The 17,901-nt window shown below is 52.7% G+C and overlaps 2 protein-coding genes across 8 annotated transcripts in view; both read right to left on the bottom strand.

The window, feature by feature from the left end:
* The window catches only part of RAP1GAP (RAP1 GTPase activating protein), a 65,549-nt gene extending 60,647 nt beyond the window's left edge, over window positions 1–4,902 (bottom strand). Inside the window, 1 exon segment of the mRNA XM_047869306.1 lies at window positions 4,792–4,902. The gene's annotated coding sequence lies outside the window, so the exon portion shown is untranslated.
* Window positions 4,903–14,647: 9,745 nt separating this feature from the next.
* USP48 (ubiquitin specific peptidase 48) overlaps window positions 14,648–17,901 on the bottom strand; it is a 91,786-nt gene continuing 88,532 nt past the window's right edge. For all 7 annotated transcript variants that reach the window (XM_047869299.1, XM_047869298.1, XM_047869297.1 and 4 more), the window contains 2 exons: window positions 16,263–16,289; window positions 14,648–15,195 (listed from right to left, as the gene is read on the bottom strand). In XM_047869299.1, the coding sequence (XP_047725255.1) occupies window positions 15,173–15,195; window positions 16,263–16,289 (50 nt within the window). In that variant the 3' untranslated portion in view covers window positions 14,648–15,172. The remainder of the gene's footprint in view (window positions 15,196–16,262; window positions 16,290–17,901) is intronic.

Here is a 17,901-nt window from a genome sequence, read left to right as displayed (position 1 = left end):
GTCTCCATGAGCGGACTCTGGCTCATCCCTACACACACCTTCCACTCCCCCAAACCTGATGTCCACCTCTCACATCACAGCCAGTAACGCCCCAGGAACACCCCCACCCCCTATCACTATGCAACTCCTAATTCCACTAATAGCTGCCATTACCACTGCCTGGCTACTGTGTGCCAGGCACTGACTCCCCCAGGTGGGGAGACCACCCATCTCCCGTGATTGCAATGCCAGCTGCCTTGGCAATGTGAAGTTACGGGAAAAATTCCCACTATCCCAAAACATTGAAGAAAAGGCTTGTTTTTTCTTGCTGTAGTAAAATATTTGAAGTTTTTTAAAATAGATCTTTCTTCACGTTTTTCTGGCGTTTGTTTTTCTGTGCATTCCTATCTCTGAGTGGGGCTCTGTGATTTTCAAAGCAGCTCCCAGCCATCATGTCTGATCTGCACAAACAACGCTCCCAGGTAGGCAGGCAAACAAGGGCTCATCATCCCTGTCCCATGGAGAAAGAAAGGAGGCACAGAGAGAGTAAGTGACTTGTCCAAAGCCACACGGCAGAGACCAGACTTGGATTCCTGACAACGCCCAGCCCATCTCCTTTCAGTCGCCAACAAATACCACGAGCTGGGCACTGCCTCGGGTACTTGCCTATATTAGTCTCCTTAACCTTTGGAACAGCCCCATCAGGCAAACAGAGTGGGTGATCTGTACTTTACAGATAAAGAAATGGAGGCCCAGAGAGAGGGAATGATTTGCCCTAAGTTGTACAGCTATTCAGTGGCAGTCAGAATTTGACCTCAGGCCCTCGCCTTCCAAAGGGCTTCCCCGGGGGAGGGTGGCTCGTGTTGGCAGAGGTATTTGCTAGTGGAGTGGGCACATCACTTTACCTCTGTGAGCCTTATCTCCTCATCTGAAATGTGGCCACAGTAACACCACACTGGGCTGTGGGAGGGACCGAATGATGCCACACCCAGCCCATCTCTGTTGTCCCTGGGGCCCGTCCCAGTCCCCTAGGACACCCCCCCTGCTCAATAAATGCTTACCAAGTGTGCCAATGAGGTTCCTGCCGTCGTACCAGCACACGGCAGGTGCATCACAGGTTTGGCTCCTTTCTTCCAGTGGGACCTCCCTGTTTTGGGGTGTCTCTCCACGAGCACCCCTGTGCCTCTTCTCCCTTCCTCCTTCTCTGAGTCACTGCCTGCAAGTTGCTAGTCTTCAGCCCTAAAAATAGAGCACGTTTGGGGGCATAAAAATACCTACAGATGCAAACTATAGCTTCAGCCCCCTGCCCTCAGGTCCTACTCTGTTGACCCCAGGTTGGCCATCCCAGGGGGTCCCAGGACTGACGACCCCGGCCTAACCTGGTATGGACCTAGTTTTCAATCTGCCAGAAGGCCTTAGCCAGCAACACCCTTTTGCCCCATGATGTCCAGCAGAGCGAAACTTCCTTTCCTCGTTGGCATTCGGACTACCACCTCACACCTCACACTCCCTGGCCAGGCTGAGCTGCTCCCAGAGCTGGAGAAGGGCCCAGAGAAGCGAAATGATTTGCCTGGGCTGCACGGCCAGCAAGAGGCATGGCCAGGCCTGGACCCAGAACCAGCACTCTGGCAAGCCTAGGTCGAGTGCCCAAATGAGAATGGCAAAGCCCAGAGCCCCTCGCTGCCCCCACCTAGCATCGGTCGGCCCCGGAGACTTTATCAGAGCCCACAGAAGCACCTCTCAGAAAGCTGCCCTCCAAGGAGCAGGGGTACAGCCAGGGTGCCAGGGCCCAGCCTGGCAGAGGATCCCAGAGGATTCCCCTCCCTTCACCCCAGCTGGCCTCTGGCCTTGCCGGGAGGGCAAAGCCGAAACCGGGACTTGGCAAGCTTTCCTGGCTCAGTGGCAAAGGAAAGGGAACCCCGGGGGGCTGCTGGGGCTGGGGTGTGCTCTGTGTTAGGAGGGGCCTGTGGAGCAGCGCCTTCAGGGACAGCAGAGGGGCCGCAGGGTGAAGAGGCTCCTTTGGCAGCCGGGCAGGTATGGGGGGAGGAGAGGAGTACGTGGAGGGGGAAACACCAGACACTCTCCCAGTGTTCTTAGGGCCAGCCAAGCTGGGTTCATGTGAAACAGAAAAGAAGGTGAGGCTTTTCTGGGGGAGGTCAGAGGGGCCTCTGCCACCCCCTCCTGGGGTGATGAGGAGTTCACGTCCCACACACAGGAAGCTGATGTAATGCACACGTGTGTGCGCCCGTGGTGGCCCGGGTGTGGGTGGGTGCAAGTGCATGTCTGCCAGGTTAATTTCTAAGGGCGTGGGGTTCTCTTGTGCTCTTTCCTGTGTGTGTATGGACCACGCATGTGCCCAGCGGGGGTTAACAGAAGCAGCTATCAGTCCGATGGGGGCTTCGAAGGAGGCTCTCCTTGCTGACAATGACCTCCATCTCTGCGTGTACATGTGCTGGATGGCGTGCCTCTTGGCGTCTGTAGTGTCGGTCAGAGTTGGAGGCGGGGGTCTCGGCCTGGGTGCGCCTGTGTGTTCCCGGGTTTGGGTCTCGGGGTGTTTGTGACTCACACCGTGTGTTTGTTTGTGTCTGGCTGTGCACGGGTCTCGGCTGTTTGTGCAGCCCGTGTGACAGCTCAGCAGCCTCTGACAGCCAGGACACAGGCCTCCATAGACAGACAGGTGTCGTGGAAGACAGACCTGCCCCAGGAGTCCTCAAAGGGCCTCTCAGCTCTGGAACACGACAGCCGGGCAGGGGGTGGGGCCGGGTGAGAAGGGGCTAAAGTAGGGTCTCAGGACTCCCTTACCCCAGGCCTGTGCAGATGCTGAGGGTCCTGAGGCCTGAGCAGTAGAGACGCCCCCCCCCCAATCTGGAGCCAAAAAAGAGACACCCCCTCTGCATTTCAAAAAGCCAAAGGAAGAATCCTTCTTGTCTCACGGGGGTGGAGGGTCTCTTGAGACCCCTGCCAGGCAGGCAACCTGGCACAGAGGGAAGAGGAGTAGCCTTTGCCCAAGGAAAGCTATGAGTCCCAGGGTGGGAACACCATCGTGGCCGTGGAAAGGGGCAGCAGAGCAAGCACGGGGCTCCGGGAGAGGAAGAAGGTCTGAGTTCTGGACCCCGAAGAAAGGTGGAGGGGTCCTCCTCAACCTGACCCAGCTTCCGCACCCCATCCAGATGCACATCCACCCCCCCAAGCAGCACAGGGAGCAGGTCACTGTGGACCACTCCACACATGACAGACCCCCGCCCCGTCCCCAAATCCATCTAGATCAGGAGTCAGAGAGTTGATTTCAGCCCTGGCAGAAGGTGGCTCCACGAGCTTGGGCAGTTTATTTAGCCTCTCTAAGCCTCAGTTCCCTCATCTGTGCAATGGAGACCTCAGTGTGCACGCATGCGTACACACACACACACACACACCCCCACCTGAAACACTACTGTGCATGGGGAAGGTGCTCACGCCACCTGGGGATTAGTTGTTACCTAGAATCCTTTCTGAAGCCATTAAGGCACTCCTCCCCTTGAGGCTGAGGTCCTGGATGGAGAAATGTGGCCGGGGGGGGGGGGGGGGCGGGGGGGGGGGGAAATCTCTGGGACCAGCTGGGCAGGACCACCCCACCCCCACTCAGCTGCTGCCTTCTCCCCATTCAGGGTCAACTTTGGCTGACATTACTACAAAACAGACCCTCTTCCCCCCAGCTTCTTCTTCCAGACACCCTCGGGGAGGAGGGACCACTGCCCTCTGGCAGGGTGGGCTAAGAGCTGGGGACCCAGCTCCCTTTTGGGAGGAAATGACACCTCCTACTTCATTTCTCCTCTGCCTTTCTCTCCGGCTCTGTCCTGACCCAGCTTCTCTCCTCGGCCCTTCCTGCTGGCCTCTGACTACAGAGAGGGAAAGAATGAAGAACGGGGACAGATGCCAATGCGCCATGTGTGAGAGGTGGGGTGTTCTTGTTGATTCCACCCCCAGGCCTGTGCTATGACCCCAGCAAGGACTCGGGGGTCACGCACAGGTTGGGGTCTAACCACCACAGAAGGAGGGCGCTCGCCTCCTGAGCTGGTGTGTGTGTGTGTGCGTGTGTGTGTGCGCGCGCGCGCGCGTGTGCGCGCTCCCGCGCGCGCCCGCGCCCAAGCCCAGGCGCCCCAAGGCTGGCACCAAAGCGTCTGCGGGGCGCGGGGACCGCCCTGTGGATTCCCACCGAGTGTTCTGATCCTGCGGAGCCAGGGGAGGGAGGCGGCGAGGGGGCGCCCGGCTGCGTGACGCGGGTACCCCGCTCCGCGGCGGGTCGGGAACACGGGCGGAGGGAGTGCGCTCTGTCCCTGGGGAAGCAAGGACATCACCGCCCTCTGGGCTCAGGGTCGTTGCCCCTGAGGACCCCCACTTCCCTCCTCTGAGGACCGGAGCGCCTCCTCCTGGCGGGGGGGGGGGGGAGGCGTTAAGGCCCGGGGTCCCTGCCCAGGGATCGAAGGAACGCGCCCACTTCTCCGCGTCCCCTCCTCTGCACCCAAGACGCCCCCTCCCCAGGCAGAGGGCAGGCGGGACTCCCACCCACGCAGGGGGGTGGGACCCGCGCCCCCTCAGCGGCGGCCTGGACCCTGCCCGGCAGGCTGGGGTGGGGGGGTGCTCAGCCGCCTCAGCCCAGGCCTGCCCCCCACGCCCGCCTTCGGCCGCGGCCAACCCGGCCCGCGCCCCCTCCCGCCGACCCTCGGGCCCCGGGTCCCCGCCCGCCCGCCGGTGCAGGGTCCTGGCGGCCGGCCGAGGGGAGCCGGGGCCGTCCCTTCCCCGTCCCCGGGCCGCACCCGGGCGGGGCGGACTCACCCGCGGGCCTGGGCCGGGCGTCCTGGGCTCGGCACTCCGGTGCCCGCGGCAGCCGCTGCAGCTCTGCTCGGACGCGGCTTCGCGTTCGCCGCCGCCGCCGCCGCCGCCGCCGCCGCCGCAGTTCGGGGAGGGGGGGCGTCACGTGACCGCGGAGCGCTCCTTCCCCGGCGCCGCTCCCCCCGTCACTGCGGAGCCCGAGCCGCCGGCGAGGGAGCGGGAGCGGCGGAGGCCCCCGCCCCGCCGGCCCCGGCGCGCCCGTCGCCCCTCGCGGCCGGTCCCGGCGGCAGGCACTCTGTGCCCCCATTTCGCAGGTGGGGAAACTGAGGGCCAGCGAGCGCAAAGACTGGCCCAAGGTTACGTGGCTGGACTGTGGCAGGGCCCCGGGCGAGCGCCCAGCGTTCTGGCCAATAGCCCATGCTCTGAGGGGAGAGGGACAGCTTCTGGGGCAAGTGGGGACTATGGGAAAGGTGCGGGACACGCCCTAGACCCCCAAGGCCTCCGCGTGTCTGCGGGGGCTGGGGAGGAAGGAAAAGGCGCTGGGTTAGGTGGGCCAGGAGGCTGTGTGCCCCGACAGCACATCCTCTGCACAGAGGAGCTTGGTGTGAGTCCCCGAAGGAGCCTCGTGGTGACCGTCCCACCCTCAGCCGGTTAGCGGGTGTTGGACATCCTCCCCGGACTCGGCAGCTCGCTCCCCACTCCCAACCTAACCCAGAACGGGGAGGCGGGCTCCTGGCCTTTAAAGAAGTGGAGGGACAGCGGCAGGAGGCTGCTGGGGCCCAGAGTTAAAAACCCAGGCAGAGCGGGGTTCACTTTAGTCTGCCTGCTGAGGCCCAGAAAGGGTAAGAGATTTGCACAAGGTCACATGCATGTCAGCAGCAGCTCCTGGGCCTCAGGGAGGGGACTCCATTTGTGTCACACATGTCCCTCTCTTCTCCATGGGGCAACTCTTCAGGGAGTAACGGCTAGATGAATGAACAGGCAGTGTGTCGACAAGGCCAGAGCTCTGGGGCACAATGAGTGAGGGCATGCTTGGTGGCCCCATGATCATGCCCCATGTCACAAACAACATTAATGTTAGAAGAGATCTTTGAGACCTCTGGATCTCACTCTTTTGGTCTTTTTAAAAATTTTTAAAATTTTTTAATGTTTACTTTTGAGAGACAGCTAGAGCCAGCGTGAGTGGGGGAGGGGCAGAGAGAGAGGGAGACACAGAATCCGAAGCAGGCTCCGGGCTCCAAGCTGTCAGCCCAGAGCCTGATGTGGCGCTCAAACCCACCAACCGTGAGATCATGACCTGAGCCGAAACCAAGAGTCTGATGCTTACTGACTGAGCCACCCAGGTGCCCCTCAACTTATTTTTTATTTTTATTTGTTGGGGACAGGGGTAAAAAAAGGGGGGGGCGGGGCAAAAAAAGTAAATAAAAATTTTTATTTATTTTGAGAGAGAGTGCGTGGGCTGGGGTGGGGAGGGGGGAGGGGGGCAGAAAGAGAGAACCCCAAGCAGGCTCTGAAATGTTAGCGCAGAGCCTGACACGGGGTTCCATCTTATGAAACCGTGAGATCATGACTTGAGCCTGAGCTGAACTTAACCTACTGAGCCACCCAGGAGCCCCACTTACTCAACTTACTTATTGACCACCTGCTGTGCTTAACAAGAGTGACTGTCAGTTCCACATCTCCACTTCCTCTCTCCTCCCCGTCCCCAGTCCCCATCTTTCCAGTCATGGAGACCGCATTCCATTATGGAAAAGATCTGGGACCTCAGCAACCCTTGCATCAGTCTCTGCGCTGAGAAATGCAGGACCCTGAGCTTTCAGTCCCATGGGGGCTGCGACCGGGGCCATGTTTCTCCACCAAGACCCTCACCCAAGAAGAGATGATCCGAATTAATGGTGAGTAGGAGGGCGAGCCTCAACCTCATTCCACCGCCACATGCAAATGCGAAAAGGCAGAGGGGAAGTGCACATCAGGCACCAGAGCTCTGTGGTCCTTGTGTCAAGTTCTCCCTCCTGGAACACCCTCAACAGCCATGGTTGGGAAGGAGGCCCCAGCCCAGGGCTTCTCAAACTTTGAACACCATAGGAGTGGCCTGAACCTGATGCACCAGGGTCTGGAGCTTGAGCTCCTGCATTTCTTTCTATTAAAAACATTTTTTCTTCATGTTTATTTATTTTTGAGACAGAGAGAGAGAGAGCAGGAGCAGGGGAGGGGCAGAGAGAGAGAGGGAGACACAGAATCTGAAGCAGGCTCCAGGTTCTGAGCTGTCAGCACAGAGCCCGCCCGACATGGGGCTTGAACTCACAGACTGGGAGATCACGACCTGAGCCAAAGTCAGACACTTAACGGACTGACCCACCCAGGCGCCCCTCTATTTTTTTTTAAGTTTATTTTTGAGAGAGAGAGAGAGAGAGAGAGAGAGAGAGAGAGAGAGAGAGAATGAATTCCAAGCAGACGCCACACTATCGGCCTGAAGCCAGTGTGGGGCTCGAACTCACCAACAGTGAGATCATGACCTGAGCTGAAGTCGGATGCTTAACTGACAGAGCCACTCGGGGGCCTGAGCTCCTGTATTTCCAACAAAGCTTCTGGCAGTGCTGGTAGAACGAGGTGGTCAGAACAGGAGGGAGGCAACTGACGGGACAGAGGACAGATGGCCGGAACATCATCTGCTTCCCCTGGGCTCATCCCACTCCTGGGGACCCTTTGACTTCCTGCCCAGCATGGGGCCCGGGCTTGGATCCTTCTCAGGATGCACCGGGGCCAGGTGGTTCTTTCAAAGCTAGAATGAGAGAGCAGTCAAACGTGGTGGGTCAAGGCACTTCTGGGCTGGTGCAGGGGGATTCTGTGGTGGGTGGGCCAACTGCCCCAGACGGGGATGTTCAACGGGACACTGGTCCCCGGAGATGCTTGGGGAAATAAAATCCTGTTTGCGACTCGCAGGGCAGCAGGCACCCGGCTGGCTTGCCTGCAGCAGAGCTGGGCGCACACGCCTCAGGGCGGACGCACAAATTCCAGAGCTCCTGGAAGCGCCGCGTCTCCAGCCATCCTCTCGCTTTTTTGTACAGGGAGTCAGATGGATCCTCGAATTCAATTCGGATCACAATCCCAGTGCCTCTTCCTGTTTCAGCTACTCCCCCTCAGAGCCCTCTCCCTCCATGCTGTGAGACAAAAAGATCCCAGGCTCCCAACTCTGGCTAATGATAATTAGCTAAGGGCTAACGGTGCCATTCCGGCCCGTGAACGGAGACAAAGGTGCCCCACCTGAGCCAGAGCAAGGGGGCAGATAGAGGCAGCAGTGGTGCGGAAACACCCTAAGTGAGCGGTTGCAACTGTGACCTTTCATGGTCTGGACTGGCAGTCTCCAAGGTCCCCGAGAGCCTAAGGTCCTACTGGCTCTGGGGGACTGAATGTGCCCGACCCTGGCTGGGTAGGCCAAAGAGCGAAGGCTCTTCTGTGCCAAGCCTCTCTATTCCTTCTTTATAATCAAGGAGCTTTCGATTACAGCATTTTCGTCTTTACAGAAAACCTCAATGCAAGAGGCTTATAATCTCCAGTGTATCCTGGGGGGGCACCATTCTGAGACCGTCAGGGCCCCTGGGGAGAAGGCAACACGTGCCGTAGGGGGCTGGGCACACAGCCTGGCATGAAGCCTAGGTACGGAAGGGGAAGATTGGACGAAGGCTCCAGAGCTTTGCTTTCCCTGGCCTATTTCAATCCAAACCACTCAGGACTGACCGCTCACGCATGGCTGCCTCTGGGCACAAGCCTTTTCTTTTTCAAACACTTAATACATTGCAACCTAGCCATCACCCCTGCCCTCCCGACTGCTGAAAATGAAAGCTGGCTTCAAAAAAACCTGACATCTAAGAAGACTGGAGAATGAAAATGTGAGCGGGCACAACAGTAAACTCAGAATAATGCACGAGGGGGTCCTCAAATGGGGAACAGCCTCCTGGAAGGAACTCCATACTCTGCTCCCCCTCCCCCCACCCCCACACCAGTTCAAAGGAGAGGAAAATGGGGATGGGGCAGCCCAGCAGGAAAAGAGGGGTAGAAAACTCAAGAGCAGTTGGTGCCTGGCGCCCGAGGTGTGCTAACCAGGGAAGCACTGAGTGAGGTCTAGGAGGGGCTGGGAGACCAGAGAGGGTGGGCTGCAGGGGTGGCTGGGAGGATAGCTCCGCCCCAGTGAGAACAAGCCGGATGGGCGGGAGTCAGCCTCAGTGTCTGCACAGGGAGCTGCCAGGCGGATGTTGGAGACTCGGCACAAAGGAGGCCACCCTGGGGGACCCACTCTCGGTTACAGAAGTCTTTGGATCACGAACGAGAACATAGATAGGGAGTCCCCATTTTGAGGACAAAAAGAGACAAGCCCGAAGGTGGGGGCAGCCCTGGTCATACCAAAGCCACAGAAGGCTCTCCCCCAGGAATCTTAGTCACAGAAGAGCTTCCAGTGGATGCCGAAATGTTCATTTTCCCTTGCTGAGAACCTATCATGTGGAGGTGCCTGGGTGGCTCAGCAGGCTGTGTCCAACTCGGTTTCAGCTCAGGTCATGATCTCACCATTCGTGGGTTGGAGCCCCGTATGGACAGATTCTCTTGTTTCCCTCTCTCTGCACCTCCCCTGCTCTTTCTCTCTCAAAATAAATATGGAAGGAAAAAAAAAAAAGAATCTATCACGTGGCTACATATGGCTCATGTGGAAACAGTGAAGAATGAGATGGCCAGAGCCCCTGCACTCAGGGAGCTAGAACAGGCCATCACTAATTAGGTTGACTCATTTTCTGGGTTTGGAGTGCTTTTTGGTGCAGATGTGAGATCCAGCCCACCCCTAACTCTGGCTCCCAGTAAGACAAAAATAACCGGTTCGCTCTGCGTCCGGAATTCTAGACAGTCTAGCACCGCTTGGATCCTCCTTCATCCAGAGAACCAGCAGTGCATGCTACAGATGGAAAGATGCAGCAAATACTGCAGGCACACGCCAACCAGAGAGGCGACTCACAGACTGATAAAACAAGAGAAGCCCGGTTGGGTGATTTTCTAGAAGCACTCCCTGAAGCTTCCTCAAGACGGTAGAGCCGAAGAGATGAGGCCCCACCGCTTCCTTCCACCTAGTTCACGTCTGACTTCTACACATCTTCCGTTCAGAGAGGACCTGGGTCCAAAGGGGAACACGCTTATCCAGGAACATAGAGCTGGTAGCAGTTGAGTGTTTCCTTGGTTATAGACACAAATAAATCAGAGGGGAACGGAGGGGGACCGAGATACGAGTGCGCCGAGGCCAGTGTGCCAGCCAGCAATGATTTAACCCAGGCAGTGGCTGGCTAGGCTTTCCGGCTTCCCTGGGGGGTGCCCCTCACTTCCCGGGGCCCAGGGCCTGCCTCCCCTGGCAGCACGAACACAGATCTGGAACTCAAGCTGCCATTCCGGCTGCTGGTATAAGGCTGGCTCCCGTTCTGGCTCTGAGGATTTCGCTCCACAGGCCCTGGCCAAGTCCTTGAAAGCGAGTTTTTTCCCTTAAGCACGTTGTGGGGAGGGGTGGGGACAGATGATGCCCTCTATTTGGGATCAATACAGTAATTGTGTGGGGCGAGCTCTTGAGACTAACTTCATGGAAAATGCCGACAGCCTCGTGAATGAGAAAGTGTGAACACACCGTACGGGAAGAGCCAGCCAACATGTCACTGACGCTTATGGGACAGAGGCCATTTGGCAGGATCCGCTCCTCCAGGGATCACGATCTTGCGTCTCGCGTGGGACGCAGCAAAGGCTTTGGGCAGGAATGAGCTGGTGGCGGGTCCCAGCTCTAAAGGCAGACCAATGTCACCTAGAAGAGGTCATTCAACTGCCAAGTCACAACAAGATGAATTCTGCAACCTCCTTCTACCCAAAATCTAATGAGGCTCCGAAAAGATACTTAAATTTTACCATATGAAGAAATGTCACCAACTCGTCTGAGACGTATGCATTTTTTTTTAAGGTGATAGGATTTGGTAAGCAGTATGCTGTACTGATTTGATACAACTGTTCCTGTGGTTTATTTGTTGGGGAAGGGGGAAGCACAAGAAATACCTGTTCCACAGACTCTACTCTTGAATAACATTACTAAGTCTCAAGAGGTAAATAAAAAATGACAAACATGTGATTCTGCATTGCATCGTGCTTCCCAGTGCCTGCACAGCCCTGCCTCTGAAGCTCACGGCACCTGTTTCTGACGATCTTGGCAATGACAATCAAAACATCGGAAGCTCCCCTCTAGGGCAGGACCTGCCCATCACAGAGACATAAATCTTCAACACACATTCTAAACGTGTTTCAAATACCTTTCAACATAACCCTGCACATAAACAGAGAACCAAGGAAGCTTACCATTTGGCCATTAGCTTCATTTTCTCTACCAGCCAAGAGGAAAGATTTATGTAACAGGATGACTGAACACCTGTCCAGCCGTGATTTCAGCCCTAAGGGCTTCCAGCATAAGGTGTATGCTAAAGAGAAAGGGTTCTGGGTAGCTTGGCTTTGTGGTTACATGACCCCTATTTGAAGACTTACGGAAAAGATTCCGGGGCATTCCCTCACAGAGGCTGGAGTCTTTCTAATGACAAAGAATACAAAGCAATTTACCCCAACATTTATTACTGCTTGATCTTCAGCGCGGGAGGGAAAACAAGGCAAATACTGCCCTTCTAAGAGACGAGGAAACCACGCTGAAGCAAAGCAACTTTGCTTATTTACAAGGGAAACGGTAGAATTATCTGGAACCAGGTGACCTGACTTCTCAACACTCCTCTACACATGTATGTGTGATCTGAACAGCTGGCAGACTCCTTCGCCCAGTGAACTCGACAGCCAGACTTGAAAAAAACAACAGAGGTCTGGGATGTAGGAGAGGTGGTTTTGTATGTCCCACTGCTAGGCTTCTGTCCTGGCACACAGGCCGTTGGCATGACAGCTGCTGCTCCGTGACGAAGCCATCACGTATGTGGTACCACATGCAAATGTTTGTAATTTCTAGTTTAACGAACAAAGGACACCAGGAATGTTGATCATCAAATCCCCAGCCATACTGGTGTCCACACGAGGTCTGAGCTTTGGGGGCAGTGAACTGTTGGCCTTCAGAATCGCAAATGTAGCTCCTGACAAAACCCTGCACCTTGGAGGTGGGGTGTGAGACACAGGGCACTGGCAAAGGGGTGAGAATCTTCTTAAATGAAAATGCTGGTTTTGCATCGGACTGAACTCTGTTCACAGTCCCCTGTAACACTGAGCAAATAAAACATTAAAATGCCAAAGAGAAAGGATGGGCTGCTCCTCCAGGCCTCAGTAACAGGAAAGACAGGCTTTAATGCTCATTTCATTTCGGCAGTTTGTTTAGACAGAGATAAATCATGCCTCGGGTATTTGAAACAGGTTACTCAATACCAACATCAGCTTCAAATATTAACCAGGGTCTGATCAATAAGTCCGTGACCACACAGACCACTAACTGGAGATTTAAAGTAACCAAAAAATACTCCGGATTATGACTTCATGGAAGTCAGGGGACACGCATCTCTTTTTAATTTGGCAGAAAATTAAGAGTAATTCTAAACAACAAAGCTCATTAATACACAGATTTCCCCAAGAAATGAAGACGGCCAAATGGCAACCTGCACTTCAGGTAACGTCAACAATTTGTACCATCACGGGATGTAGTCATGTTAGTGTGGGATTAAGGAGTGGTCAGAAGCATAAGGGGTAAAGTCTCAGGCTTCCTAATACCCTCTACAGAGGACTGCTCTGATAAAAAAATACACATGCATGGGATAAAAAAAAACCTGACAGAGAGTCTTTGTGCTTCAATGTGGTCCCGGCCCAGAAGACCACTGGTCTCTACATATTTGTAAATAGAGACAAAGAATTGGGTTTGAGTTTATCTACTGTGTACCTGTTTTCCCCATGCGAAGCAGTGAGCGTAGCAAAGCGGTCTCAGCCAGAGGCTTCTCAAACTCTGAAAGCGCCGGAGCGTCCTGTGGATGCGGATCTCATGTGTCTGAGGCCTGGGCTCCTGCATTTTTCTTTTAATATTTAAGTAATCTCTACATCCCACGTGGGGCTCCAACCCATAACCTGAGATCAAGAGTCTCGGGCTCTTCCGACGGGGCCAGCCAGGTGCCCCCTGCCCCCGCGTTTCTTTATTTTAAATTTTTTAATGTTTTATTTATTTTTGAGAGAGGGAGAGTGTGAGCAGGGGAGGGGCAAAGAGAGAGGGAGACACAGAGTCTGAAGCGGGCTCCGGGCTGTCAGCACAGAGCCCGAGGTGGGGGGTTCAAACCCACAAACCGTGAGATCATGACCTGAGCCGAAGTCGGATGCTTAACCCTCCTGCATTTCTAGTACAGCCTCCCACTGCTGCTGGTGGGTGCATGGCCAACACTGAGTAGCACTGGTCAGGGCAGGAGGAAAACAGCTGCTGGGCTGAGAACTCCCACCTCTGGGCAGAGTTCTTAGAGGAGCCACTGCAGGGACTGGGTCGTCATACTGAAAGGTTTCCAAAAGGCGGTTACCATTGCATAAGGGGGAAAGACTCGAGTAACACATTTAAGAACTGTTTTTAACAGGAAATCGGGAAAAAGATCTGATTTCTAGGAGCCACAGACATCTTTGTCAGTCCCTAGAAAGAACCTTTTCCGGCCGAGTGGCTTCTTTGTAGGAAAAGGGAAGCTGGCCCATTGAGCACTTAGGGAACTTGTTGACAAGTCTTTACCTTGGGAAAGAATACGTTGCTCTGTGTATTAATACACTGATGCCCCAGCTTCCCTTTTGGAGTGAAATAAAAGACTGGGATCTAAAACCCAACTAGCTACCCATGATCTCAACCCCCGAGTCCCGTCCCTGCGCTGACAGAGCTCAACGCGGGAACGTCTGGTTCCTAGGATGGCTTTCAAGGGTCCTGTGTGGAGCTCTCACTCTCCCACACAGGCTCATTAAATGCCCCCGCCTCCTCAGGGGGCACAGACTGGAGACATAGCAAACAGGAAAAATAAGAAGGTATAATTTGACCGAAGAGCCATATTATTCTGATAAAAAGAGCTATTCAAAAGGGCTCTGCCAAGGTTACTGGTCCTCAAATTGAAACCTGCCTCCCTCATCCATTATCTGAGTTTAAATTTTTGTGGGTAAAACAAAGGGGGGGTACCTGTCATGAACCGAAGCCTCGAAAAGTGTTTGCGAGAGACACGCAGGAGTCAGCATCTTGGCCCCGAACATGCACATACACAACTCAACAGAAAACAGCGAAACCAACTTGTCTTAAGTCCCATTTTAAAACCCCTCAATATTCTTAAGAATGTTGTTTTGGTTACGAGTTAATAACAGTAATCCGGAAATGGATGAAACGACACATCCCATCCATATGTTTTTTTGTCTTATTTAAACAAAATGATCTAAATGCCCTTTCTGGGCATTTCAGGAAGAATGCTTTCAAAAAGAGAAGCGAGATCCGAGAAACAAACAGTAGGCTTGGAGAACAGAAAGAACACATTTCTACAAAAACCTTGCGTTATCCAGATGGTACTTGACTCTTCTGATAGGGTGTGGTCAGAGTTTTCCAAAGTGCGAGATGTACTTGATTTCCCAAATTCGGAATGACGGCAAGATTGGAGGAAGGTGCTATCACAGGTAACAAACATTTGCCATCCTTTCTGTGTGCACGAAAGCCAGGGCACTGAAGCCAAAACTGAGACCCAATCCCTCGCTCGCTGCAGGAGGCACGGAGGTGCCTCCTCCCTGACCCGACACCAAGAGAGACCAGGGGGCAGCGGGTAGTGTGGAGCCGACACAGAGAAGGATAATCTGAAGACACTTTTCCACAATTAAGGCAAGTTTCTTCACTTTCATGCTTTATTCAAAGTAAAATAGGAATCAAAGACAGGTATTGGTAAGCAGGTTATGTCTCTAAAGAAGTACTTTTTAGTTCAGAGCAGAATGTTGTCCCATCTACTGTGATACAAATCCTTTATGGACCAATGCATCTGGTATGAAGTGCGAGCAGGGAAATATAACAGAACTTTGTTCCCTCCCGTGACTATAAATCTCATATGTAAACATGATTTACTGTTACTGCTACTAAACCGGTTCCGTCTTTACTTGCCCCGCCCGCCCGCCACCCTCTCTTAAATATAAAATTTGAAACATTTCCTTCAAGTCTGATGTCCGTCAGTGCAATCTGCTTTATTTGACATAAGGCATTTGGGACAGTCACTTCAGAATAGTTTTCTGCCTTTTGGAAGAGTCACAGAATGGTTTAGTTCTTAAATCCATCGTTTCGTTAATGCCCTAACATATGTCAAACGTCTCTCTTCCCTTCTGGTCATTTCTCAGAAGTCAGCAAGTGTCCAAAAGATTAATGTCCAAGTAGACCAGTACCTGGGAAAAGAAACACATGTGGAGGTAGAGCTGTGAACTGAAAATGAAGAGTTCAGGTATTCCATTTGCCAAGAACGCATCATCACCAGGGAATATCCAATTTAATGAGTGAGCACAGCAGCCCCTGGACGGTGAAGGGTAAGAACAGAGCAGCAGACTCCAGGCTTTCCGCTAAACCACGTTTCAGTTGAAAGCCATGTGTTTCCTACGCGGTATCTTCGCACAAGTTAATCACATTTTATTGATGCTTTCATTTGATGGCCATTTCTCATAACGACATTTTTTTGCTTTGTTTTGTTTTGACCACTTCTTTGTGTAGTAACGTGTAGACAACAAAGCTGCATTGGCAGAAAGGCTTTACTAAGGCCAGTGGCTTTGCTCACTTATTTGTTTCAGCAAAGGACCCCTGGTGTTTGATTAAACTCACTCCGAGGCAAAAAAAAAATCACAAGCTGCCACGGACCTCTGGAGTAGGCCAAAGGAATCAGAAGGGCAAAGGCTCAATCTGTAAATATCAAAGATCTGTATTTGATGAATTAATGAATACTATCGGTATACACAACTAATAGCGGCCATGATGTGACAAGACACCGCTGTGTCTCCATCCAAAGTCGTAATCCAAGAAAGGCCTGAATTCTAAATGGATGAATGAAACCTTTTCACTGAACTGGATATAATTCAGCAAATTCCTTCCCTCTAACTCTCATCAGTTACACACGAAATGTTTTGCTCCAAGGTGGGACTGAGAGGAGGAGCGGGGAAAGGTAAATAGAAATGCCGTCAGCTAACCCCCCCACCTCCCCACCCACCCGCCCCTCCAAATGAGAAAGAGAAAGCAAAATGGACATCTGGCACCACAGACTTTGAACACACAGGCCGTAGCTGAGGCCCGAGTGCTGAAAAAGATAATGAAGAAGCCCGAATAAAAAATGCATTTAACTAAAATTAATTTCAGTCATGAGACTATATTGGATTAAATTTTAAAATCAAATTACAGCCTTCGCTTTAAGAGAAAATTACAGCATGACTCTGACATTCACGAACAAAACATGACAAATGTAACTTACCTTTAAACCCTTCTTCTGGCATACACACTAGAAAGCAAGAGAGAGAGAAAAAAGAATTCCAAAATGAAAACACTGTCGTGACAGACAAGAATGCCTAAATTGTTGCAATGCCTAAAGACAAAAAAAAGTTTATAAATGACTTCTAATTACTTTACTCACCCATAACGATTACCTTTGAAATTTTGGGTGAGAATAATCAGATGATGATCTTTCTCTTTGTTTTTACTTTTATCAAAGCAACACACAAGTCAAATACAGTAGAACAATGGCTGTAGCTAGAGCCAAGTTTTGCAGGACTCCAGGGGGGGCCTGGAGAAAACCGTGGGACAGATGCCCTTGGAGAGATGCTGTGTCTCTCTCACCTTCCCTCCATTCCCACACTCGAGAAGCAACCCCTTCAGACTCATGTAGCCTTTTCTCCTGGTCTCTATTTCCAGATGATAGGCTGATTCGGTTGACCCTTAAACAACTAGGGCTTAGGGGCGCTGACCCACAGCACGACTGAAAATCTACACAGAGCTCTGCACTCTCCCCAAAGCTACTAACGGCTTTCTGTTGACAGCTTCACCCAAAACAGTCACTCGACACATATCTTGTATGTTATATGCATTATATACTGCATTCTTACAATCAAGTAAGCTAGAGAAAAAATATTAAGAGAATCATAAAGCAGAGAAAATACACTTACGGTGCTGCACATACACTTATTTAAAAATGCCCATGTGGGAGTGGACCTGGCACAGTTCAGACCCATGTTGTTCAAGGTCAACTGTATTATTATTTCGTAGCATTAGATAAATAATATCTAACAACTTCCTCAACGAACACTAAAGATTTAGTTGGTCTACCACCTGCCCCCTAACCCATGTCCCCTCCTGACATGGTATTTTTTGTTGTGAAGCCAGTCAAGTCAGTGTCCAGTGTTCACACGTCACCTTTCACTCCATTAACAAGTGCTCACGGTTGAATCCCTCAGTGCACCTTGGTCATACTTCCTGTCTGGTATGACTTTACCTTTCTGGGGGCGGTAATTGCTGCATACAGACGCTGGAAGACCTGTAAACCTCAAGACAGCCCTCCATCACTTCCACTCTTCCCTGTGGACACGCTCTGCCGGAGCCGTGTTCCCTGCTCCGATCTGGACTGGGGGGTGCTCGCCGCTGATCGCAGGGCTTCTCTTCTGGGGTTTCCCGTCTTCTAGGGCTGTCTTCCTCTGTTGGATCCCTAGGTTTGGGTTCCACCACCGACTTCGTTCTTGACTTGCACTGTTGTTTACGAAGAGCACACCCGTCCACAGTGTATTGGCAAACGATATTTGAGAGAGAAATATTTGGGGGCCTCAAATGTGAGGGAAGAACAAAATCTGTCTAGTTGTGGAATTCTGGATCAGAACTCACTTTTCCTCAGAATCCTGTGGGCACAGCTCCATCCACTGGTCTTTCTGACTCTTTATCCTAGGAAGGGGATTTGTTTTCCTCCCGTATCTCTGGATGCTTTTAGATTCACGAGTCCCTAGAATTTCACTTACTGCATCGGATCCTTGGTACGATCATTCTATATTTTCATGAAACCCTTTCTGTCCTCTCAACGTTTCTCTTATATAGTCCCTAGCTATATGGTCTCTCTGTATTATTTATAG

Source organism: Prionailurus viverrinus, chromosome C1 (genome assembly GCF_022837055.1).
Source record: "Prionailurus viverrinus isolate Anna chromosome C1, UM_Priviv_1.0, whole genome shotgun sequence".
Taxonomy (NCBI): Eukaryota; Metazoa; Chordata; class Mammalia; order Carnivora; family Felidae; genus Prionailurus; species Prionailurus viverrinus.
Note: the sequence above shows the minus strand (reverse complement) of the source record. Positions and strands in the feature narration are given on the sequence as shown.